At 37.8% G+C, this 27535-nt stretch overlaps 1 protein-coding gene across 6 annotated transcripts in view; it reads left to right on the plus strand.

Annotated features, from left to right (window-relative positions):
- MEGF10 (multiple EGF like domains 10) overlaps positions 1-26521 on the plus strand; it is a 104675-nt gene extending 78154 nt beyond the window's left edge. For all 6 annotated transcript variants that reach the window (XM_021379833.1, XM_021379831.1, XM_021379837.1 and 3 more), the window contains 12 exons: positions 6283-6429; positions 8307-8441; positions 8830-8958; positions 11343-11471; positions 12866-12994; positions 14979-15107; positions 16103-16339; positions 17589-17716; positions 17887-18010; positions 19871-19915; positions 21094-21300; positions 22246-26521. In XM_021379833.1, coding sequence (XP_021235508.1) covers positions 6283-6429; positions 8307-8441; positions 8830-8958; positions 11343-11471; positions 12866-12994; positions 14979-15107; positions 16103-16339; positions 17589-17716; positions 17887-18010; positions 19871-19915; positions 21094-21300; positions 22246-22406 — 1700 coding nt within the window. In that variant the 3' untranslated portion in view covers positions 22407-26521. The remainder of the gene's footprint in view (positions 1-6282; positions 6430-8306; positions 8442-8829; positions 8959-11342; positions 11472-12865; positions 12995-14978; positions 15108-16102; positions 16340-17588; positions 17717-17886; positions 18011-19870; positions 19916-21093; positions 21301-22245) is intronic.

The following is a 27535-nucleotide window of genomic DNA, read 5'->3' on the forward strand; positions in this document are numbered from 1 at the left end:
AGGGATTGTGAAATACCGGTAGTCTGCTATCTGAACCAAAACAATAGCACTGGTTTATGGAAAAGACAGATGCAGAAATATCAGCCTATATTCTACCAGCATGCATGGTGTTTATTCATATGCTATGTCAGATAGGATATTGGTGACTTTGCTGTGCTGGACACCTGCTGATACTAGTCAGATTGTCCATCACCAGATGTGTTCTTGCTGTGAGGAAGTGGTGTATCTTTTCCATGTGCTCACAACGTTATTACTAAGAGGCACATTTGTTGCTGGATTAGAGCAGACAGGATTGTCATCTGACACCCTCTCCACTGATGCAAATAACTAGGTCCCCAGGGAAGCCCCAACTAGACCTCTCCCCTGCTCCTTAGCTTTTAGTGTGTACACAATTTTCTTTTTCCTACTACACAGAAGAAAAAGACATAAAAGAGCACTGTCACGGGGCTTTCTCACATTCAGACTGAGAAATGAGATGCCACTGGGAGTATGCGTAGTGCTGGCACCCTGGTGCACCCCAGCCAGGAGCCTCTTCCAAGACGGAGCTTTTCCTTCACATTGGCCAACTTCCCTCTGCTTCAGAAGTGCAAGTGCCTCTTGCTGCAGATATCCTGTGCAGCACAAAGTGAAGTTGTATGTGCGCACGGTGTCATGATAAATGGTATATTTGCTCTTCACACCTCAGTAAGGGGCTTGGCCTACCCTAACTCTGGACTTCATTGTGTCTGCATCTCTTTTGCCTCTGCATTGTGGTGAGTCTTCATGTGAAAGAAATACCACTATTTTAAAAGGAGAACTTTAAATCAGTACATTAAGTACATTCATTTCCTACCTTCTAAGAAGGTAAGAAAGGGAGAAATGTTATTTTCCTGTTACTTTCCTGTGGCTACCAAAAATGTTGTAGGTGACAAGGGAAGCATCACTGGGTTGGTTCAGAGTGTGCAGCAACACTATGGCTTTCGGAAAGATACCAGGGTTATCTTGGAAGTGATTCTTCCACTAAAAATTACAGTTACTGATATTTGCTTTCGATCTGATACAGCACTGCTGTACAGAAGCTTTTGTACCTGGCTCCCTAACGAAACTCCCAAATGCAAACTTTTCTACAGCTTCCAGTGAAGAAGCAGCAGCCTGAACTTCTAGAGAAAAATCTTTAATCCTTTCCGTAGCTGCTTAACGAGACACTTCCTTCAGCTATGGATCAAGGCCTTCTCTTCCATTAGGGACACTGAGGGTACTTTTAAGCAGTGTCTCTGAAATTTTCCACCATTTTCCTGTGTCATTACTTCCTTATTTGGGCTGCTCATCCATTTGACAGAGAAGCAGGGAAGAAATTCTGATCCAGTTTTCTCCTATCAGAAGTCTCAGATTGCTTAAACAGCAGTAATTTAGTGTTTAACAGCTTTTCTCAAATAATTAAATATAAAAGGTGATATCGCACCATAATGGAGGTTTATCATTAGCCTTGATAGAACCAAGATTTCCCCATGTTTTGAAGGCTCAATCTTGTTTACACTGTTGTACATTAAGTTCAGTTCTGAACAATGGAAAGTAAAGCAGTATCCAAATAAGGTTTAATTCTGAGGCTATCCTTGAAAAGTCCACATGTTGTGAAGATAAATTCTATAGCAAATACATGAAAAAAATACTTATTAATGTCTGGATAACTTTCATGAGACTAATGGAAATAAGCTGAGAAATAGCGCTTAGTCCAGCAGTAACTTTACCTTGGACAGTCATAAGAAATAATTGTTGGATTTTTTCCCTTTAAGTGCTAAAACAAATGAACTCTGTGTTGAACTGATGTGCATGGATCGTCGAGTCTCAAAATATTAAAAATACAGTATGGAGAGTATGTAAACACTCCGCTAGCATGGGCAGAAACATTCCTAGCCTTAAATAATTTTCTTTATTCATGCAATTACAAATGCTGGGGGAGTGCTGATTTAAATGTGGGGCCCCCGACATAAAGCACTGGATATAAAATGCATGAGCTTCAGAGCAGCTTAGCTGAAGTTTATCATGACCATTCAGCTATTGCCTAGCAACTTGTGAAGGCTATCAAAGAGTTCTTTGTCCATTGCTCTGGCAAAACCATTTCCTCACAGATACCCTTATCAGTTTTAAAATCAACACAAAAACTGATCAAAACCAATTTTGTTGCATACGAAGTTAATACTTAAGATTGTAGCAATTGTAAGCCATTGTTGTGAAAGCTGAGTCTAATCTTGTTTCCACCTTCTAGTAAAAGTGTTGTTTTCTTCTCCCTCATTTCTAGCTTTTCTATAAAAGCATAGCTTTATCTGTGGAAATCTAATACAAAGCATCAGATTCTGTGAAATTCTTATTTTCCTTTTTAACTTTTAATATTTCTAACCTATTCTTTCTCAAAAATATGTATATTTAATTTTGTTAAAATTTGAAACTCAGTTTCCCATTTATAAGTCCCTTATGGACTTATCTAAATATCAGTGATTGAGAGAGACTTAAAAATATTTTTATTAACAGAGAGATAGTAAGTCACTGAATCAATTTCTATTTCTTCTCTGCTACAGTCATTCTTAGCATCCTCAGACACAGAAGTGCAGCTAATTTTGTTTATGATCCACAGCAAATATAATAAAATTGCTTTTATAGTGAAACAGATGTCATAATCAGCACTTTTTCAGTACAGTAAATTGTCGTAATTATTATTCAGTGATGTGCTTTTGCTAAGTAGAGGGATATCATTCAGACCGCCTCCTCATAAGTGCTGAAAAGGGGGAACAGGAGGTAAATTTTAGTTTCCCGAATGGATAATTTTCCCTGATGTGTACTGGAGGAACATGTTTCTTTTTTATTTTTAATAGTGCTGGTTTGCTATTTAAGTCTTGTGGATCTGTGTAGTATGGGATCCCTCATCGTTTCTGTCCCAGTATGTCCAGTATCACCCTTTGACACCATCCTGTCATAAAGCATCCTCTGTGCACCGATCAAGACGATATAATTGAGGCTGGTGTTATTGTATGTCACTGGTCTACATAACTGCCCATAATGCATGGTGGTAACTCTTGGCAACCACTGACTTGTTAACAGTAACCATTGTATACTGAACGCCACTGAAACCCATTAAGACTCCGTGAAAAATGTCTTTTCTCTAGCGGGGTTCACTGAGCAGAGCTCTGTATGATATGACGGGTAACACTCAAGTGAACAGAATGTCAGGCTCAGTGCTGAAAGCCCCTGCATGTGTCAGCTTGTGCGTTCACAGACTTAAACCCAAGTTTTCACATTTGGGAGTCTCAAGCAGAGAAGTCCTAAGCGCCTGAAATAAGCGGTCTTGTTTCTAAAAAATGCTGTGATCTCATCCTGCTTGTGTGCATGAGCATCTCTTAAAATCAAACCCCTCTTTTATATCTGTTCACTCACAAGTAGAGACTTTAGGAAAAAGTTTACTGAGAAGCCAGCTTATGCTCTCTTGCCTCGCAAATGTGGTAGATAAAACCGGCGGAATGGCATTGCCTGTGCAAGGAAAAATAAAAACACTAGTCGCGGTAGAAGAAGGCTTTCATTTTCGGGGGTTCCTTTCATTTGTCAGGTCAGTATTAACCAAATGATCATTGGGCTCTCAGGTGCCGTTGTACTGTCTCATGCTGATTAGCACTCGGCTTCTAAAAATCAAGTGTTTTCTCTGTCGCTAGCGGTAGTTGCTACAATCTGTTGAGCCACAGATTTGATTTTCCCAACTGTTGATCATTTTGCAAAGAAACAAACAATTTGAACATCTGGAATTTCACCTTTCCTCGAATTGGACTGTTGGTCTTTGGATGTAGGCAGCTTTACACAGCCTATGCCATGGGGGTTGGGGAATTACCTCTGTGTTTGATCTGCACATAAACTGTAATTATTTTTTGCTGTTGCTACAAACACTGCATTTTGCTCTTCAGACTTAAAGATTTTTTCTTGTCACACATGAAACTGTTTTGCTTTTTTAGAACTCTGGCAGCGCATGAACCTGTGACATATTTTTCTGGAAATACTTACAAAGCAAGACATACTTGTGGTTGGATGCTGTCCACTTTTCCCTTAGCAAAGGGCTTCGTTCAGTAGAGGCGCTACAATAATACTTAATTGTTAATGCAAAGTACTGTAGACACAATACAGTCGGAGTTGTACAGCGGTGGTGCCTGCTGGCATGTAGCGTGCAGCTTACTTTCTGAAAGCAGATAGTGTTAAAAGGAACTAGGAAAGTTATATTTAATGTTTCTGTGCTGCAACAGAAAAAAAACCATGATGAAGTGTGATTATAATGAGCAGTTTGCATTGTGGCTTATGTGTAGGGGTTCACAATGGTGATCTTCTGACCAATTTTATGCGAAAAATGGTTAGACAAAACAACTGACTGACCAGCATCCTCAACAGTGCTGCAGCTAAGCATTTTGGAATGCTCACGTGCTGTGTTTTGAAACTCTTTGTGTGCGCTACATTTTTCCATTTGGTATGAGGCTTAGTGGTAATCAGCTCACTACTAATTAGAAATCATTCTGTGTTCTGCACCCCATTATTACACAAAATTATCTCAGACCTTAAGAATTTTTACATTCAGGGGGAAAAGCTGCTGCAATGCCTTTTTTCATGCATTTCCCTAATGTAAAATTTGAAAATAAGCTTTTGCTGTTTTAAAGCAGCCATTATGGAGGAAGCAAAAGCCATTATTTTGTTGCATTTGAATTACTTTCTACTTTTATTTCTCTTTATTGATACAATAGATGAAAGTGAGAGGAACAAAAGAATTTTCATCCTGGAAAATGATGGTGCTCTTTATAATACTGAGAGATTTGCATTTGTCTTTGTATTAGTTCTTAAAGTGCTAGTGGGAAAGAAGCCTGAAGGTAGCATCCCATGGAGCTCTTATGTTCCATGTGAATAGGGTTCAGAAGTACTTTCTTGTTACTGAGCTCAGAATCAGCCTTTAAGTACATCTAGAATATAGTACAACTAGAGCATAAAAAAAACTCACTTCTCAGGGGCCTGGGGAATGCAGGCACAGAGATGCATGTTTACCTTACTCTTATTCTATCCTCCTGGGTTTGGATGGGCATACACTCTGCTGGATGAAACACTGGCTGGGTGGCCAGGCCCAAAGAGTTGTGGTCAATGGAGTTAAATCCAGTTGGCGGCCAGTCACGAGTGGTGTCCCCCAGGGCTCGGTACTGGGGCTGCTCCTATTTAACATCTTTATCAATGGTCTTGATGAGGGGATTGAGTGCACCCTCAGTAAGTTTGCAGATGACACCAAGTTGGGAGGGAGTATTGACCTGCCAGAGGGTAGAAAGGCTTTACAGAGTGACCTGGATAGACTGGATCAATGGGCCAAGGTAAATCGCATGAGTTTCAATAGGGCCAAGTGTTGGGTCCTGCCTTTTGGTCACAACAACCCTAGGCAACCCTACAGGCTTGGGGAGGAGTGGCTGGAAAGCCACCTGATGGAAAGGGACCCTGGTGTGCTGATGGACAGTCGGCTGAATATAAGCCAGCAGTGTGCCCAGGTGGCCGAGAAGGCCAATGGCATCCTGGCTTGGATCAGGAATGGTGTGATGAGCAGGACTAGGGATGACATCCTGCCCCTGTACATGGGACTGTCCCACCTCAAGTACTGTGTTCAGTTTTGGGCGCCCCAATACAGAAAGGACATGGAGGCACTGGAGCAGGTCTAAAGAAGGGCAACAAGGCTGGTGAAGGGCTTGGAGAATATGCCCTATGAGGAGTGACTAAAGGAACTGGGGCTGTTTAGTCTGGGGAAGAGGAGGCTGAGGGGAGACCTCATTGCTCTCTTCAAATACCTGAAAGGTGATTGCAATGAGAGTGGGGTTGGTCTCTTCTCACTGGTGACAGGTGACAGGACAAGGGGAAATGGCCTCAAGCTGCACCAGGGGAGGTTTAGGTTGGATATCAAGAAAAGCTTCTTTACAGAAAGGGTTGTTAAGCACTGGAATAGGCTCCCCATGGAGGTGGTTGAGTCACCATCCCTGAATGTGTCTAAAAACCATTTGGATGTGGTGATCAGGGACATGATTTAGTGGTGGGTTGTTAGAGTAGTATGGTTGGGTTGTGGTTGGACTTGATGATCTTGAAGTTCTTTTCCAACCTGAGGAATTCTATGATTCTATGATGTTAGTGATATTTTCATAAACAGTTTTTGTTATCAGTGTTTTGAAAAATGAGTGCTCTGAGAACCAAAGTTTAAAACAGCTTGTGCAGAAAAAGCTCTTTATGTGCTGACAATTGTGTTTATGGTTGCAGGTATACACTGTGACAGTGTGTGCGCTGAGGGACAGTGGGGACCAAACTGCTCGCTGTCTTGCTACTGCAAAAACGGGGCATCATGCTCTCCAGATGATGGAATCTGTGAGTGTGCACCAGGATACCGAGGCACCACCTGTCAGAGAAGTAAGGACAAAGTAAAACTTTCTACAACTAAAACTGTTTTCCAAATTCTATTTCTTTCACTCTTACATGGAATAAGTAAGAAATAATATCTCATTGGCTTTGTTAATTGCACTAGGAAATACTGTGTAACTGACCAAAAATTGGATCTTTCAATTGTAAAGATGTATGAATGCACAGAAGTGTTATCTGAAATCAACAAAAATAGCATCAGGCATAAGTAAAGGATATCATAGGTATGCATATTTGCATTTGAAAAGTTTGCCCCTGTAAAATTTAAATGCTCCAAGAAAAGAGATAGAGTGATGCAATTCACACCAGAAACAGGGAGGCAAAAATACAACATGCAAGTATCTACCCCCCAAGAAGATCTGTAACAGTTTTCCAGCAGTCTAGCTTTCTTCAGTTTACATTGTTGTAGTTCCATGTGAAAGGTGCTCAGAGCAGAGAAATGCAAGTCCTCTGCAAATGGAGATTGCTCTGCTTTCACAGGTGAAGAAGCAGGGGAAATAAGTTGAAGGGGTGATGCTACTAGGTCCTCTCCAAGAGAGGCAGAAAAGAAAGAAGGAGTCATGAAGTTAGTATTACTGGAAGTTAGGAGAACCAGAAGATGTACAGTCCAAAAATGGCAAGATTTCACACTGAAGAATGTGTTTGCCTTTGATACTACCAAATCCCACATCAGTACAGCATTAGTATTCCTTAAGCATTTCTAACTAAGTGCAGTAATTATTCTTACTATCTAATCTGTAAAAGCCTTGCAGTTAATCAGATAATCCAAAGGTAGAGTAAATATAACACTATTTGTGAAAATATTCTTTGTGTTTTGGAACTATGCCTAAAACCAGGACAAGCAGCTTCCATGCCAGTGGCTCTCAGAGCCTCCTCTGACGCATGGTCTAGAGGCTAGGAAGAAAAATGTTGTATGAATAATTTGGATTCCAATCAGAAAGTGCCTTCTCAGTAAACAGGAAGACCTTCTGGCTCTGTTTCACTTAGAAAAGTTAGTCTCTCTAGAGAGATCTGGCCACATAACTTGTATCAAGTGAAAGATTTGAATGAATCTGAAATATTGAAAGGATTCTGATTTTTTGTCAGTGCTGATTGCTGCTGTGTATCAGTTATTTTTCTTGATGCATCACATAATGTTATCATTTACCAGGAAAAAAAAAAGTGAAAAGGAATTGGAGGAACAAAGGAAAACATGTCATGCAAAAATCTTTTTTATTTTTCTTTTTTCTCTCCTTTTAAAATAATCTTTAAGGGCTTTTGGCATAAGAATTGAGAGAACTCTGTATTTCTAATAATAAATTCTATTAGAACTAGTTGATGTGCAGTTTGTCTGTACCATGTAATAAGTACAACAAATATCTAAGTGAAAGGATGACCAGAAAACATCGGTACCTTTTTCTCAGTGAAGTGATGGCAATTTGTCTGTCAAGTTAGGAAATGTGGAAGTCAAGATTAAAATGATTGTACTCATCTGTTGATTAAGCTAAATCTGTTTTAAATGTTACTTTTTTCTGAATATACATTAAAGAATATTCATATTCACGTATTTAGAGAACATATCACATATGGCCAAATATGTATAATATATGAAATATATATGCATTTCAAAGATAACACAAGTGAAATGTGGCCTGACAAGTTATAGAACGTCAAATATGTAGTTACTGACTAGAGCACAGTAAGCTCCTGAGAAAGATGAGAAAATCTTACAGGAGGGCACAGCACTGAGCTGTATGAATACTAACAACCACTGTTGCAACTCTTGCATATTTAGAAAGCAGAGCTAATTGGTAGTTAGGAACAAGTGCTCTGAAGAACACTGGTAGAAAATGCAGGAATTAATGACAGTTTGTCCTTTGTGATTCCAGTCTGTTCCCCTGGGTTTTATGGACACCGGTGCAGCCAGACATGTCCACAGTGTGTACACAGCAGTGGCCCCTGCCACCATATTACTGGGTTATGTGACTGTTTACCTGGATTTACTGGAGCCCTGTGTAATGAAGGTACAAGCTATAGTAAAGACTCTGTGGGATGCAGAGAACAAACACTGTAATAATTCTCATTCTGTCTACTGAAAGAATAAGAACAAAAATGCTACATGCAGTGGTATGTGCAGTTTATAAATGTAGAATCTTAAGCAGTTTTAAGCCCTTTAAAATTTGATCCTTAAGTACAAAAAATACCTTTCTCAAGAACAGTACCATATTCTTATTTACATTACATGAATAACATGTACATATAATGGGCTTACCAGAATTCATAATGCATCACTGTGATATTATACTAAGAATAACTTTTCTTAATCCAAATACAAATTCATTATTCTTGAACTAATTAAAAAAATATTATACTGTTTATTAAGGGATTCTAATACTGATAATTTGTTCTCAGTATGTCCCAGTGGCAGGTTTGGCAAGAACTGCATTGGAATATGCACCTGCACCAATAATGGAACATGCAATCCTATCGACAGATCCTGTCAGTGTTATCCTGGATGGATTGGTAGTGACTGCTCTCAGCGTAAGGATCAGCATTTTTTTCTTTATTTTTTAATTAAAGGAGAGAGTTTATCTGTGTAAATTCTCTATTTGTTGATAAATAAGTACCATGTAAGCCAAAAATAATTGACTTCATGGTGTATTAGGAAGAGTTCCTAAATTTTCTGCATTCCATCTGCATGCAATTGGAGAATCCACTTTCTGCCTTCCGCTGCCCAAAGAAGAGTTGTAGAAAAGATGACCCAGAATTGTCTCAGAAAGGCACTGTGACAAGATAAGTGGCAATGCTCTCAGATTGCAGCAAGAGCAGCTCTTAACAGGATTCATTAAGAAAATTCTTTGGTGTGAGTGGTCAAGCACAGCAACTGCCCAGAGAGGCTCCGAAGTCCTCACCCTGGAAGAGGCTGTGAACTTTTCATTGTTGAAAATCCTTTGACTATGATACTGGACTAGATTATGCCAGAGGTCTCTTCCAACATAAAGCACTCTATGATCAGATGGATCTTGACTGGATAGAGGGTTCATGAGCGATTTCCTTGTCTGTACAACTATGTAGCCACGTCACAGTAGTATTGTGTATGTCCCATAGTTTATATCCTCAGGATAGTCATATGAATATCTGTGGCATTTAAAAAAACAAAAACAAACAAACAAAAAACAACTAAAACCAACAACAAACTACCATTGCATAGGCAGCTACACGCAAGGCTTAGAACAAAGCCGACGTTTTCTCTGTCACAAGTTTGTATTCTGTCAGTGGGAATGTCCTCAATTCTTCTTCGGCTAGTTAACATGCCACTAAGAAATCTTTCACTATGATTTACTAAATATTTTTCATTACATATTTTATTTCTTCCATTTATAAATATGTTTCACAGATATGCATTTTTAGTGTCATTCTATCTTTATCTTGATATAGTCTTGTTACACTAAAATCAGTGAAGACTTAGTTACTGACTTGAAAAGAAGGGCTGGGCCCTAATTTTCTTACGTTTCATTGAGTTATGTTATTAAATAACTAGGCATTCTCCAGATGCCTTACTTGATCTATGCAAATCACTAATGACAAAAAAGTAATATCTGAAGCAAAATTCTCAGAGGAGCAATAGCTTATTCCGTCAGGTACCAAAATCCAGAGTCTGCAACACATGCATGCAAAAATTTCTATCAAACCATTTTTTTTGAAGAAAAGAAACTGTCTCGGACCCTAATATATCAACATTTAAAATATATTGCGCTGGGATTTCCGGGGAAGTGTGTTCCTAATAACATGCCTCATAGGTTTATAGCATTCATGGTTTGATTGGCCTAAGTTAACTGTAACTGTACCAGAACACCTTTGCTAGTTAAATTCTGAGAAGATATTAGCATGTACAACTCAATATGATACCAAAATAAATGTGGGGCCTATACCTGTGGAAGATGGCAGCAAGACAGCTCCCTGTTTTTTAGGGTAAATTAAGTAGGTACTTGGTAGAGTGTCCAAATGAGGGTATTTAGGAGGATAGGTGTACTTACTGAATCAAGAACAAGAAAATGATGTCAGCAGTATGAGTGGATCTGTCTGTTGAGGCTGGGCTCATGGACTAAGACAGAGTATTTGCTTTGTATGAAAGCCTTTCATTCACATGTAAAATAATCATTTCATGAATTTCTTTTGGAATTAGTGACTTTTTTGAAACTTCTAACCTTGCACCTATGTGTGATTTAAGTTCTTTCTTGGATGACAACTAATTTCAGACAATCAACAATCATAAAAGTAGGTCAACAGGAATGTGTTATTCTTAGAGCACCCTTTACTCTTAGCTATGTTCTGACATGAAGATTTTCTTCTGTGCTATCTCAATAGTCATTAGCATTTTTAAATCACTTCACTATTTTAATAGCAGTACCTATTATCGAATTCATTCACCATAACATTTTCAAAACAGTCAGTAAAATTATATTGATTGATGGAACTATTCAAGCAACATTCTCTGTTTTCCTTCACATCTGGGGCTTGGAAGGCTTGTTCTTTTGGCAGTGCTCAAGTTGAACTGTCTTCAGATGAAAAAGTAAGAAAGGTAGCTTACATGGCTTTCTCAACAACAAAACTGATATAAGTGTCCTAGTTAACAAGAGTTGAGTATGTATAGCTGGTTTCACACATTCAGTCTTTTCCAGCACTTCTTATCTAGAATAACATGAATCCTTGGATTAAAAAACAAACAACAAAGCAAAGCAAAAAAACAAAAACAAAAACAAAACACCAAACCATGCATATTGTCTCCAAGTGAAGCAGCCCCAAAAATCTGTTTCTAAAAAAAATAAACCCCAAACCAAGCAGTGCTCTCATGAATATAAGCAGCTCTTGAGTCATGAGATCTTTGTCACTTGAGATTGATTACTTGCTCTGCATTTTTTCAGCTTGCCCACCTTCTCACTGGGGACCAAACTGCATCCACACATGCAACTGCCATAATGGAGCTTACTGTAGTGCCTACGATGGAGAGTGCAAATGTACCCCAGGATGGACTGGCCTTTACTGTACACAACGTAAGTGACCTTTATCGTCTATTCACAGTCTTACAGGTCTACAAATCAATGGCAGAATTTTTCTTCAGTACTTTTACACTTTATTCATCAGTTTCTTCACCTGTTGCTGAATCTTTTTCACCCAGAAATGCAAGACTTAATCTTTGTGGTCACAGGGGAAGCCCCTGTAAAAGCAGCGGCAGAATGCCGTTGCATTTGGGCTCCCTTTAAAGCTTTCTTTAGAGGAGACAATTTTTGGCCACAGGCAGATATCCCAGTGGAAGAGTCTGTCATGTGCACATGCAGAATGAATGGCTGACCTTGAGGTGCTACCACTGTACATATGTGGTTATGGCTGCAGACCATAGCGTGGTTTGTGTTAGCTATACAGGCGTTCCTCATCAGGCAGGGTGATGGTGCCATGTTAATTATTTCCCTCTCCAAAACCTCCCTAATAAATATTTTAACAGTGGAGACCCAACAGTTAACAACGTAGCACAATTACTGGCAGAAGCCATGAGAGTAGCTTCTGGCTTATCTGTGGCTGTGATAGATGTCTTTGCTGATTCCAGTTACAAGCAGTGCAGTCACTGAGTATAGGTGAGTGGCACAGATTATCTGTTTAATAACATTTCATATGACGTTTCAGAGAGAAACATTAGATATTAATAAAGTCATCTTCTTTATCATTAATAGTTATATTTATGGCTTCAGTCTGATTTATCTTCAGTACAGGCACCCTTACATTCTGCAGTCTGGGCAAAACCATTGTTTTTGAACTAAGGATTGTTTTCCATTCAATGTCTAAATGCATGTTTTTCATTAAATCAGAACTTACCTTTTTCCACAGAATAATTTCTTAGTGGCAGGAAGTAACATGTGCATTATAGTGCCATATGGATGCAGCTCTGGAAGACATTCAGTTTTGGTTCAGTTGTCAGCTATCGTGGTTATTTTGCTTCCTGCTGGTGAATAATGATCTCTTTGCAGTTATATGTCTTTGTCACATTGAAGTGATATCTTTGTGGGGAGCTGTGTTACAATATGTTATTATTTTTATTCTTGTATGCTTTAACATCAGCTATGAACACTGGAAAACATGTCCAAAGGTTCATTCATCACTAAACAGACTCCCTGCTCTGGTTCACAAAATGCCCTCTTTTCCTTAAAGCATTAAGTCCTTCTTGCTACCTTTTTCTGATTGTCTGCTATTTTCACAATTTGAAGTCTCATTTTTATGTATTTGGTGCCTAATGAGTATTTTAAATCCCTTAAAATAGGGTGAGTCTTAATCTGTTGTGTTTACAGAGTGTCACATTGAAATGGCTTTTCAAAGACATAGTTAATCAGAATATTTGAATTTTATTTCTAGAACACCTGTCACTCCTTTTTCTCTCCCCCTCCTTATATTGCAGGATGTCCCCTTGGATTTTATGGGAAGGACTGTGCATTGATATGCCAATGCAAGAATGGAGCCGACTGTGACCACATCAGTGGTCAGTGTACCTGCCGCACAGGATTCATGGGGAAGCACTGTGAGCAGAGTGAGTAGGAGCTGGAATTGTCTTGATTAAAAATACCAAACCCTGAGGCTGAGCTGCTATTGTTTTAGCTGGTGTTGTGATGCAATCTCTTGGCTTCAGTGGAAATTTTAACTGGGCAGGAGCTTTGAGAGTCAGACTCAGGCTTTTCCAAATAGATAAATACCCACAGAATTAATAACTGTTAAGACTGATTATGACAGTGGTGCTTGCTTCTTTCAATTTGTTGCTACATTTGAGAAGTATTTGTACTACATTCTAGATGCTTTGGATATAATGCTTAAAAAAACCAAAAACAGCTCTGAATGTAAAATTAATGAATCTGAGTAATAGTCATTAGCATAAAGCACAATGAAAATTATTAGATGGAAAACTAAAGATAAATAGTACCACATCAATCCTAGCGGGTACAATTAATCATTGCAGTGTGTCTTTACACTCAAATGGATTATAAAAGCATAACAAATGGTATTTTATTTTCCTACATGTGTGATTCCTTACCCAAGAAAATTAAGAGTAACACCGCTGACATCAATGGTGGTATAATGTTGTACAACATTAAAAGAATAATCAAGCTCTTAAGCACAGAACTTTATCAGTCTAGCTGTATCTAATGTTACAGAGTGAGTGGTGTACAATATTTCATGCATTACTGCAGTGCAAAGTAACCCATTCAACACAAGGTCCTACATAGACTTATTTTACTTAATTACTGTTTTGAAGATTTAAAGTTGTGCTTGGCATCAGCACTGTGCACAGGACTTTGGTTTTGATCAATGAAGGACAGTAATTATCTGCAACACCTGTCACACTTGGCAGAATGGTAACTGAAAGGAGAGGAGGTTACAATGTGCTGAACTTTATCCCTATAGACACACTTAATTCCCTCAGCCTTGTTCCAGCTTCAAGAAGTGTTATAAAGTGTGATAAAGACACCTGTGGTAGAACCACTAAAAAGAAGAAAAGTATTTTTTATTTTCCTAAGAAAAGTACAACTACAACAAAATCTGATTTTTTTTGGAAGAGTGTGTTTACTTCAGTGAAATAATAACTGGCAACATGGAATTATTAGTTATTTCAGTTTTATTCTACTTTGATGATGTAAGATGTTTCACTTCAAAAGAGGAGTAACGTTTAGGAAAAGATAAAGATTTTAAAAACATCTTCAATGTCATCATATCAAAATATTATTTGGAATACTTTGGCAAGTCTACCTGTATTATAATGTTTTATAGATTTTACATTTATCCCATAATTTGGTAATAATGATGACATTAATTTTTCAACAATATTAAATGTTCTTCTATTTCTGAACTGGAACTTCTGTTTTAAAAATTGACTTTTCATTCCAGTTCAGCCATTGACTTCACTAGTTCTAATCTTGTTCTATGGAATGTAACCAAGAGGAGAAAGTATATTGAACACGAAATTACACTTTTATCTGGATTTATCAAGACTGCAAGAAGGTTCTCAGGCATCTGTTGTGTCACATTATCTCATGAATTATTATAAAACAGGAATACATAAAAGATGAGTTAGATTATCTTAAAAAGACAAGCAAATTAATGCATTTAAAAATTCCTGAGAGATTCAGAAAGTTGAGTCTCAGAAGGAGAAATACCACCCATCCTCAAAACATCAGTACTGCACTGATATAACAATCTACCCAGTAACGGAGACAGGAATACTAAAGAAGTAATTTTTGTCAGTGTAGGATAATTTAAATGCAGTTTCTTTCTCCCTCTAAATGTGCGCATATGTATATATGCACACACATATGCAGAGAGGTCCTCTTAAGAAAATCTTTTCAATGGATGTCTACCACTAATAAGATATTGCCATCTGCTGGTCATGTACACAAATGTACATGGTCAGACAGAAGCAACTGGTAGCAGGTACAGTGCCACTGGTCTGTAACACTAAAACATTACAGAAGCACTAACTACATCTGCTTTTGTTTGCACTTATGTTGTCTCATTTTGTACAGAATGCCCTCAAGGTACCTATGGATATGGATGTCGGCAGATATGTGACTGTCTGAACAACTCAACCTGTGACCACATCACAGGAACGTGTTACTGTAGCCCAGGCTGGAAGGGGGCCAGGTGTGATCAAGGTAGAGCCTAGCTGCAGTCAAATTACTATAACTGTTTTCTGTAAAACTTAATCAACCTTTTAGTTGTCATTTATGTATCAGCCATTAAATTAATTTTGTATGTGTTTAATGTGTTTCAAGTCTGTTATTGAATGATACATATATTCAATAGATGCGTAAGTATTAGATGCATGTATCAGTGATAGTTTATTGGATCAAAGCACTCAGGTATAGATTGCATGAAAAGTTTTACAGTGCTGCACTGTCCAAAGCTGCTGATAGAGCATATATTTAATTTACTCTGTACTTTTGCCTCCAAGAAGTTCTCACTTTTTCAGCTCTTTCTATGAATCATAGAATTATAAAGTGATAGAATGGCTTGGGTTGGAAGGGATCTCAAGGACCATCGAGTTCCAACTCCCCTGCCACAGGCAGGATTGCCAACTGCCAGATCAAGTACTAGATCTGGCTGCCCAGGGCCCCATCCAACCTGGCCTTGAACACCTCCATGGATGGGGCATCCACAACCTCCCTGGGCAACCTGTTCAGCACCTTACCACTCTCTCAGTGAAAAACTTCCCCCTGAGATCTACTCTAAATCTTCCCTCCTTTATTTTAAAACCACTCCCCCTTGTCCTGTCCCTATCTACCCATGTAAAAAGGCAGTTTCCCTCATGTTTATAAACTTCCTTTAAATACTGGAAGGCCATAATGAGATCTCCCTACAACCTTCTCTGGACTGAACAAGCCCAGATCCTTCATCTTGTCTTCATAGGAGAGGTACTCCAGCCCTTGGATCATCTTTGTGCCCCTCCTCTGGACCCTCTCCACAAAGAAGATTAATACTTTTCCTCCCGGCTAAGGTTGTTTTTGCATTGGTTTTGGATGTGGTTCTATTTTGGCATTACAAAATACAGTCAAAATTATTGGATACAGAAGTGAAATACCATCTTCTGCTCCTGACACATAAGCCTCTGAATTTATGCAGTATATTTTCATTTCTTTTTGTATTTCAGCTGGCGTAATTATAGTGGGAAACCTGAACAGTTTAAGCCGTACCAGTACTGCCATCCCTGCTGACTCTTACCAGATAGGGGCTATAGCAGGCATCATCATTCTTGTCCTGGTTGTGCTGTTCCTGCTAGTGCTGTTCATCATTTACAGACATAAGCAAAAAGGGAAAGAAACAAACATGCCTGCAGTGACCTATACTCCTGCAATGAGGGTCATCAATGCAGATTACACCATTTCAGGTAAGTGAGATTTAGAATAGATATTTCCCTCTGCCTCTTGGCTTTGAGTTTTCAGTCAAGTTCTGAAGGGTTTCAAATCTGCTTCTAAAGGGCTTTAATATGTATTTCATCTTTTTGCATTAGTGAGGGCTGCTGTGAGCAGGAAACTATTTGTTCCCAGGGAGTGTCTGAAACTGCCTTGGAAGCCTCCCTAGAAAGAAAGACTGGGGAGGGTTTCCTTCTTTGCGGAGAAGGAGACTGCAACTCACTGCTCCCTGTGGCCCTTTGTTAGCAGAGCAACACCTAGGATGACATGCTGCTGGTAAATAAGAATGCCAGAATACTGGGATCCAGTAGTAGGCTAGTGCGACCTTCCTGCTGCTGCCAGAGACAGGGTTCGGAGGGAGCATGGCTCAGCATCTGTAGCCATTTAATTTGTTGTGTATCACAGTCTTATAATCTGTGTATTTAGCACAAGAAAGCTGGAAAACATTAGTAAAATACATTAATTGCTGAATGAAGGATCAAGTGACAATATACCTTGCTTTACTGTGGAATGTTTTACCTCAAAATGTTCTTTTGTGTTAAGCAGTGGAAGTATGGGTTTTACTGTTCCTCTGTGCCTAGCTTTAAACAGACTTGGAAAGCATGCCAAAATATTGTTTCTGCTAAGACGTTAAATTTGATGCCAGTGGCTTGAACAGGAAAAGACTGCTATAGCTAGCTGTGGTTCTTTAGAGAGGCAGAGAACAGAGCGGCTCAAGTTTGTGGCAGATGAAGGGAAGGAGCAATGCTTCTGAAACAGAACAGGAGTTTTCAAGCTATGAAAATGTGTGTGAGCTGGCACTACATGGATACATGAAAATGCAGGCAATGCTGTCTTTTGCAAACAACTGTAAAGGAAATCGGCAGGTAAAGAAGTCAGCAGAAGCAGTTGTCAGAGTAGAGAAAGATGTACCAGCATAGGTAATGGTGCAGTATAAGCACAAAAAAAAGTTACTGTAAAGTCTAAGATAAAAGTGTCCATAATTAGGACAGTGCCATGATTACAGTTGCAAAAGAGAGCAGGGGACCACATCTGAAAGACAAGTCAGCTAGTAACACGGCTAGTCACTTACTGCTCTGTATCTCTAATTTATTCAGAGGTATGCCACATTTTTTTTTCAAGAAATGCTAGACTAGTTTCTGAAATCAGTGCAGCACTATGAAAAATAAGAAAGATACGATGTGTTATTTTAAGTTGTTCATTCTTCTTTCTTTTCCTTTTCAGAAACCATCCCTCATAGTAATGGTGGAAATGCTAACAGTCACTATTTCTCTAACCCCAGTTACCATACTCTGACACAGTGCACTACACCACCTCACGTCAACAACATGGACAGACTGACCCTGGCAAAGGTACAGCAGAAAAATGTAGACGCTTCTGTGTAGATTAGCCACTGAATTATGTTACTGCATTTCTTGTGTCTCCCATTGGATTTATTTTACTTTCCTTGATTATCACTTGGTGGAATTCAGCAACCTCCACGTTAGTTGCAGGTTCCATCATCTATCTTTCTTTGAAATAGGCAAAAAACAATCAGCTATTTGTGAACCTTAAAAATGTGGAACCTGGAAAGCGAGGTACTGTCATGGACTACACTGGAACACTGCCTGCTGACTGGAAACATGGTGGCTACCTCAATGAGCTCGGTAAGAAGGAAAATAAAGAGAAAATGTTGGGATGGAATAGAAAGCAGAGATTTTCTTCCATGCAGGAAATGTTCTCCAATCTCTGAGTATCAGAATGGTTCATCTGTGACACCAGTAAATCCTGTTTGTTGCGCCAGGCTTGTCAGACTGTGTGAGGTTCAAAGTTATGGGTTTGTCCTTCCTTTAAGCAATACCCTCACAGATGAAAAAAAATTACTTATGAAGAACAGTCAATCAGCCTGATGTCCTGTGCAGACATAATATGCAAAATATCTCATATTTTTTACATAAAAAATTATTATTAATTAGTGCCATAACACAATGGGTATTTTACAATAGGAGCCATCTTTGGCAAAATTTCAGATTCTTGCAATATAAATGAGAGACTGCACACATATATATGCCTACCATACAGAATCAAAGGCTTCCCACCATCTGAGCTTCAGATGTAAATTCTGGGAGCATCATCTAAGTTAAGCCTCCTGTTAGCCAAAACTCAGAGCATCTTCTTCTTTCTAAGAAGAAAAATTCCCAAGAACTGTTGAGTCACTGTATCCTGCTTTTATGCTGTCTCTTGTTGTCTTTTCATTCTTTCCCATTCTCCTAGATTTCACTGATCATTATCTCCAACCAGAACATTTTGTAAGGGACTTTCAGTGCCAGTTTAATTTAGAGTATCATTTTATTACCTTCGTTGGTCCTTAGTAGTGTTAGATTTTGGGAATGAGAACAATAATGTGGAGCCATTATTCTTCCTTCTGATCATCCGATATTTTTCATACCATAACTGAGTCATAACTGAGACCTGCATTTTAGAGAAGGGTTTCAGTCACGATTTTGCTCAGCTTTACAATTTCTTAGCTAAGAGTGTTTGTACTAGCACACTATGGTCAGCCTACTGCAGTGTACCATCAGTAATAGACTGAGGATTGGAGGATTGGGTGAGTGCTGGTATTGTGTCTGTTTTCTAGCTGGACAGATGAAAAGACTTGGGTAACTGCAGGTTGGTGACCAGAACGTTAGTCTTAGCAAAAACAGCTAAAATGAGATCTAATTAGTAAAATATGGGATAGGAATACAATTTATTGTTTAAAGATTTCTCAAATAGTGTAATTCCATTCTTCAAAACTATGGCTTTTGTTTGTAGAAATACTGTATAGATGATTTGTAAACTTTCTAGCATAGAAAAGGAGGCTCTGAATGGATTAACAACAGGTTAAGTGTCAGGTCTTGGAAGAGAGTTGTCAGTCATTGCTGACTGTTGATGTTTATATTAGGATTAATACGGAGATAAGTCTGTTCCAAACAGATGATTGCAAAGCTGCAGACCTAGGCACTAGGAGTTCACACCATTCCCACAGGTCAAGGAACTGTAACAAGGTGACCTTGGACAATGCAGTGGGAGTGATTGACCTTGGAATGATAATACTGAGGATTGGAGTGAAACCTCCATACTCTGAGGGTTTCAGGTCAAGATGGTGTGTTGTTGCGGTAGATATGGTATACCAATAAAATTACCAGCAAAATTTACTTTAATCAAAGAGTAATCATTAGGTTCACTGAGGAGTAGCTGCACAAAATGTAATGGCCCGTGTCATACATGAGGTCAAAGTAGATAATTTTATAATCTCTTATGGCCTTAGCCATCTTCCTTATTTAGGGAACTTCTGAAAGCATGCAAACAAATTGTAACGGTGCTTTTGCTACCCTATAACTGGGCAGTTTCACAGTGCTTATAAGAGAATATTTCTGCTGAGGTAGAAATTAATCCCAAAGCTAATTTTAAAGCTATAGAAGCTGTTATGTAATCACTTTTATTTTATTTTAAAACTATTATGTTTTTTGTATCTTTTTTCTCAGGTGCTTTTGGACTTGACAGGGGGTATTTGGGAAAATCTCTGAAAGGTGAGGTTTATTTTCTGATGCTTCTAGATGAAATAGCATTGATATTCCATTAACTCTTCTAAATTGTCTTCGGTTTCTGTGTGAAGAGAATATAAAAAAGAATATAAAAGTTTGGACTGAATTACTTAGTTGTTGAATGAATGCCCAAATGCATGAAGTTTTGTTTGTGAGGCTTTGTTGTTGTTGTTTGTTGAGTTTGAGAATAGGGGATTTTTAAAAAATGATCAATCAACAAAAAACCCATAAGCTTTTCTAAGTAACTTTTGTTACCCATACAATAAATGTTTCTGTAATGCTTTAGTCACAAAATGACTCTATTGTGGCCACCAAAAGGGGGACAAAAGCCAGATAAGGACGCATGCTGCCTCTGATGAAAAGCTTTAAAATAGAGACAATTCCTCATGCAAACAATGTGGTCAGGGTAGGACTGCGTAACCACAGACAAGCCCACAGTACCACAGTCTTCATGCTTACTGCAGGCATTTGGAAAGCTTATCAAACTATGAACGCACAGGGAGGAGTTAAAAGCTTAGTAAATTCAGGACTGTAATTATCATTTTCATCTTTTGAGTTATCCAGTATTCTCTTAAGACTTTATATGGGACTATATTAATTTGCATCACTTTTTGTTACACGGTTAAGATACGATAAGGGTGTCTAGAATGTCTGAATATCCAAACAAGGAAAAAAGTGCTGCCAAATAAACATGCAGACAAGAGCATCTGGTTTGTCACCGTACTTACAGGACAAATAAGCTCAAGGAGCGCTTTATTATATATTGCTATGATATACACCTGTTACATATATTCCCCTGTTTTGCAGGACTAAGGGAAGCCAAATTAATTTCCCATAAATGAGGCACAAGTTAATGAGCACACATCATCTGACAGGTTTAGCTAAATAGAAGTTGCTCAGACATTTTGCTGATGGCAAGATCAAGCCCATAAGAGTGGAAAAGTAGAGATATTTTCATTAATTGCTTTATAAAGGTTTTAGAGTGTTATGTCTAGTTTCAACTTAAATTCTCATTTATAAGTGACTTTTTAAAACTCAGAATTAAAGAACATCTGTACAATGGCAGAGCTTTGTAACAGTGAAAATGCATTTTTCTCAGTTTAGTAGCAAAATCTGTCTTATATAGAGTGCTTGAAAGAATAGTATTTTTTTTCTTTTTTCAGATCTAGTTAAGAATTCAGAATACAATTTAAGTAATTGCTCCTTAAGTAGCTCTGAAAACCCATATGCTACTATAAAAGACCCACCGGCTCTTGTACCAAAAAGTTCAGAATGTGGATATGTTGAAATGAAGTCACCAGCACGCAGGGACTCCCCATATGCTGAGATCACCAGCTCTACTTCAGCCAATAAGAATGTTTATGAAGTTGGTAAGTAGCAAATCTGCTTCCAGATTTTGAAGATTTGAAATAGAGAGCACAAGATTCTTTTCCCTCCAGTAAATTTAATGAAATCATATGAGAAAACACACACAAAAAAATGATGGCGATCAAATTCTATTTTCTGCTCAAAAGCTGTAACAACAAACTCATTCCCATAAGTGATGTAATTCACATGACCACCACTTGAAATATATTCAGCTCTGTTCTATAATGTAGAGCTATCTTTGATTTTTCTTAGTTTGAAAGCCTTTCTGTAAAGACCAGCAGAATGTATGCTTAGCATTTAAATGCAATACAATTCAGCTCTGGATTAGCTGGTAGGTACTGAATACAGCTGGATTAAGTGTATGGGAGGGATAGAAAAGATCTGTTTCATGTCCTTCGTAAAAAAAATAAAGCATTTTCATCCACAGAAGTGGTATTTTACTAATATGGGTTCCATGTAATTGCTGTATTACTGATGCTAAAGAAAATTTTGGAGTTTTGTGGAACAGTTATTATTCTAATGATCTTGGGACTGGAATGATTTGTATGTTGCACATTCCAAGACACCACCGACCATTTCTGTCCTAGCCAGAGATTATTCCGAAATCCATCAACTTCTGCACTGGTAAGGATTTTTATGAGATCTTGATTATAATTCCCATATTTGGGCTTTTTTTTTTTTAGTTTGTCTACACACAAACATCAGACGTTGTCATAAATATACTCATGGTAGGGCTCTGATGCAAGCTCAGAGGTGTTTAGTGCAAAGCTAAAAAATTGTAATGTCAACTTTTGTTTCTGTACCTTCATTTCAGCACACAGCATGACAAGGAATCTTTATACTGAAGCGGAAAGAAGAAAGTATTTTGTAACACAAACTGAAATGAAATGCAGTGCCTTCTGTTTGCCATTTCTCACACTGTGTGTATGTACTCTCTTTTATCACAGAACCAACAGTGAGCGTTGTTCAAGGAGCATTCAGCAGCAGTGGACGTTTCAGCCAGGATCCTTACGACCTTCCAAAAAACAGCCACATTCCATGTCACTATGACTTGCTACCAGTTCGAGACAGCCCCACATCCTCTACAAAGGAGGTTGGCAGTGAATGACTCCAAAAGCTGAAGTGTAGCACAGTGGGACTCTCAGTGGGACAAGTGGCATGGTTGTGCTCCTTTAGTTTACGATCGTATTTGGTTCCTAATCTATCCAGCAGAAAATTGCCATACATCAAAAAGGAATCTCAACATGAGGTTTGTATTGCGTATAGAAGTGGCACGTGGACGAATGCCACACTTGGGAGACCCTGATTGTTCTTCTTTTTGGTGGCAGTTAATTTTATAGAAACAAGTATGCAACACATTTATACCGTAATATACAGGCTTAAAAAACTTAGTTTGTAGATCAGTTTTGGTAACAGATCCTACTTCAGCTACTTTAAATATGGACTTCGTATTTGTCATGTTTCAGAATAGAAGTACTCCCAGGACAGTATAATTTACCAAATACCACTTCACACAGGTGATTAGTTATATGGAAGAAAAACTGTCTTACCAAATTTTACCTTTCATTCTGATCTTTAGTCAAGGCATATTAAGAAAGGAGATCAGATGATGTAAGCACAGTTGTTTGGGAAGTCCATCATCGGACTTTTTTGTCCATTACTGTTGGTGGGAATATTTTGAATAGCTTTCAAGATGATAACAGCATTGTGTACGTCAATATTATATAATGCCTCAAGATCACTGGGTACTCCAGACCCAGCACCAGTCCTCAGCAAATATTTGCTACACTTCAACTCCGTATGTTGCTGTTCTGACCACTATTTCTGCCAAACACAATTAATAATCCATAACATATCAGTAATTATTTCATAAAATATGTAAATTAAATCAGTTTATTTTTGTCAGCGTGGACTGAGTGTGTAAGGAGTGGAAAAAGGTGATGATTTATGTAAACCTGACTTGCAAGGAAAGGTTTACATTTTATAAACAGGTAGTAATAATTACTGTAATATGGTAGGGTAAAAACAGTAAAATGTTGTTTTTTTTCTTAGAAGTAACTAAGCAATCTCTGTGCATACTTGCTAAAAGGCACCTTTTTTATAGTTGATGTAGGGAAAAACATGCTTAAGCTGGTCTTTTGCATTGCTAATAATGTGACACATGTACCCTCATTTTTCATTAACTTCTGTCTCAATTTCTAAGCTGTATGTCTGTATTTCTAGTGATCTAGCTTGTAATGCAAAAAGTATTCTACTGTGTGTCCATTTTTTTTTCTTGCATTTTTGCCAAGTGGCCTTTATTTTGTCTGGTTAAAGAGTTTCCTCTGGGCAGAGGAAGAGGATTAAAGTAAGGATAATGTCATACTGATACTCCAAAGGGAGGTTAGCAATTACATAATAGTTTATGAAATGATTTAATTGGAAAAATAAAATATCAAGGTGTTTTTGTTGGGGATAATTATAAGAATGCAGAAAAAAGTGAAAAATCCGACTCTCAATTTGAAGTTCAGATTATTCTGTTGACTGTGTGGATGGAGACCAACCTTCCAGAAGACTCCTTTCTCTACGACTTACACAATTCATCAGATTTGCCAATGTATCCTTCCACTGAAACAAGTGTTCTCTAAACATTTTTAGGCAGCTTAAAAATAAAATTGGTTGATATAGACTGGACGTTCTCTTTCAGTGGAAAGATACCTTTAGAAACCTAAAAGTCATATTCTCAGCTATGGCAGTATTATCTCTAGCTGTATTATTTTCTAGCTTGCAGTCATGCCATCAGCTAATGTGCTGGTCACACAACCCCAGTAGTCTCCTCCACTCTCCCTTGCTTCTAACTCTCTAGCTTGTTGTGAGGAATTTTCCCCATGGATTGGTGCTTCCCTTGGGGGAAGGATATAGGTGGTTGCATCGTATGACATAATGGGAAGAATAAAGTCCTTCTAGCCTTCTTTCTGCAGTAGGGCTACATTTTGGCACATGAGACCTGTGATGTGAACAGGAGTTGATAGGTTAAGAGTATAGAGTGTAAATGCAAAAGAAAGTCAGCTGAATGAAAAAAAATGAAAAAAAACTTTTCGAAATATTTTTGAAAATGACCTCCAGACTTGAAATGGGAACACCATTTCTTTTATTCCTTTATCTCACCAGAACTTGTATTTGTTGTCACTACAGTGTTGATAATTGAAAACTCTCCATTCAGTGTTGCAAGTGTTCTCCAGCCTGAGAAAGTATGTGCCTGTTTGCAGTACCCCCTAATGTTCCTGGTTCTTACTGGCTATAAGCACTGACTGCTTTTCAACTCCTTGCACATTGCTGGTCTTCGCCAGCACAAAGATTAAATGCAAGGTTTCAAAAGCCAGTCACCATTTAATCCCTCCATATTGTCTGGATTTGTGTGCATATAGGTACATGTGGCACTAATGGTACATACATGTGTTTGTACTGTGGGAAACAGATTTTAAAATAGAACCTCTTCTTGAAGCCATGAGTAGGAAATGCTGTATTTGGCAATTGTGAGCTCACAAACATTAATTTTCTTACTCTGTGTAAAATTTGGAGACCTCTATAGGTAAATAAATCCTCATCATAGAAACAGTTCTTTTTTTTTCATATGCAACAGTGAATAGCTCAATAAATGATTTTTAATGTGTTTGAAAATTTCCAGTATGTCACATATCCTCAAGTGATATATCGAGCCAAACATTCATGAGAAGAGATGAATTTTTGATAATATTGCCATTGGTGTATGTTCTAAATATACACATAATCAAAATCAGCCTTTCTGTATGTGGGTAAAACTCCTGTTATGTCGTCAGCTTCAGCTGCCTGAGCTGTATTTGCAGTGCCTCTAGATCAGGTAAATGACTTGTGAATTTACTTCATCAGATGATACTTGGTAGATGCAGAAAAGTGGATTACCTGCAAGGGTAATCCAATTCTACTAAATTGTTATCCATATAGCATTCATTGAAAGGGAAAAAAAAAACCAACAAACACATGGAACTTGGCAGTAATATCTCCTTTACGACTGTTAGGGAGGCTTGCTCTGGAGTGCACACTGCTGTCAATTTAAAAGAGATTCAAAACTCAATCCTCCCAACTGTCATAGTCCTTTTTGCAGATTGTGCTGTGCTCTTTAAAGAACCTAAATACTTTTGAACACCTAGACTATACTCTGGTGGGAACTTAATGAGGAAGTTGATATAATAATTTTACAAATACTGACTACATGGAGAATTGGCTTCATCACAGACAGGAGGGGAAAGAGATGCATTGTCTCTACATGTTCACATTTTAAGAGTGATAACTATAGCACTGAAAATGGAGATAGCTCACCTCTACAAAATTATTTAGTGGTTAAGTGCAAAATTCTGCACGAAGTTCATAGCTGAGTTTAAAGTGTGTAGTGAGTATAAACATTAGGTTTTAAATAGTATAGGCATGTTAATTCTAGTCACTTAGAAACATAAAGAAACTCAATGGCTTTCTACTTCATCAAAGGTTTTTAATGACGACACACCGTTACACAAAAATGTTGTCCTCATCTTTTTCTACCCAGAGAATTCTCATTAGTTTTAATTGGAGATGCATATGCAGATTACAGGGGAATGAAGATGTTGTTGTACTTTCTGCTGAGACAATCTGCAAAATCAAGTTAATATTGAAATTAAATAAAATATTAAAGTGGGGATGCATAATTTAAAATATATTGAATTTTCAAAGAACTGTGAATACAACTGGATATTTTAATTAGATATTTCCAAATTATAATTCTTATACTGAAGCTCTAAAATCCAGACTGAAGAATACACAGCTAATTTTGACAAAAATGCTTTATATTAAAGATTGTATATATAGTAGTTTAAATGACTGAAAACAAATGTGTGCATGTTTATTAATTACTGTATAGAAAATCTTTCCATTTTTGGTACACTTAAACTAGTGCTAGAGCACTGAACCTAACTCTTCTATTTTCAGTTTTTTAGCCCACAAGACTTCAAAGTCTTTGAGAAGACTGAATTGTAATATATTTTTAAAGAATACCTGTTGAGTATGTCTGGCTTCTTTTCCTTAGCTGTAACAAAGAAAAGTGTTTTGTTGTTAAAATATATCTATTTTCCAGAGATGACTGATGTTCATCATTTTGCCCTTCACTACCATTTATTTCACTTCACATACTTGTAGGTTAATGTAATAAAGTTTCTAATGAAAGACGGGAAATGGTTGATTGTTTTTCTTTTTTTTTCTTTTCTTTAGGATGAATCTTGAATGGGAAACATAAATAATGTTATCTTTGCTGGGCTATCAAGTAATGTTTTTTATTTTCCCACTTATAAAGTCAAGTCATTTTTTATATGCTTTGCAGAACAGCAGGGCTGATTTTGGATTTTAAACTGCTGAACTTTTGTAGCTGCTCATACAGGAGTTAATTCTGTGAATTGGGTGATTGTTTGAAGCCTGTTTCTTGAATATGTAAAGCTTTATCGCTGAAAAAGATGCGGAACTGAACTGCCAAAAGCAAGGAGTTCTTCTCTTCTTAGGATAATAACCGTGGATTGATCATTGCAAAGCCAAAACTTAAGTACAAATATGAGAGTAATGGGAGATAACGTACTGTCTTTCTGGATTTTGTTTGTTTATTTGTTTGTTTTTAACTTAGACTTTCTAGGATAACTTAAAACATTGGCCACAGCTTGTGGTGGTGTGGGAAATTGTTTAACTATCAGTTTGCTCAAGAATGAAGGATTTAACAAAAGATTCTTTAAAAACAGTTCAGTTAGGTTATAGCTTAAGTAAAGTAGTAGTTACCACAACATGTACTCAGAAGATCACACCTCAGATATGCACTTGCTATGTGGGTGACCCTGATTACTTTAGGAGTCTAACTAACAAGAGAAAGGAAGTGGATACTCTAGTTTACGAAGAGCCTTGAACATACTGAGTGAACAGCCTTGAACAAGGTAGCCAACTATAAGTGAAATGCCTTGAACATATTTGCATGTGTTTTTAAAAATGACAGAATCTGGTGATAGTTGTGTAATCACCTCATCAGCATCTTAAATTTCTGATCAGAATTAGTCTGGAGGTAGAGTGACTGAGGCATGCTCTGTAGCTGAAAATGAAGACTGTTTCATTGTTCCAATTGTGGCTGTCCTGAGTCTGTGAAACAATAAGCATTAGTAGGTGGCAATGCAGAAGCTTAACGACCTTTTTTTCTGAAGAACTAATACAATT

The sequence above is a fragment of the Numida meleagris genome, chromosome Z, assembly GCF_002078875.1.
Source record: "Numida meleagris isolate 19003 breed g44 Domestic line chromosome Z, NumMel1.0, whole genome shotgun sequence".
Taxonomy (NCBI): domain Eukaryota; kingdom Metazoa; phylum Chordata; class Aves; order Galliformes; family Numididae; genus Numida; species Numida meleagris.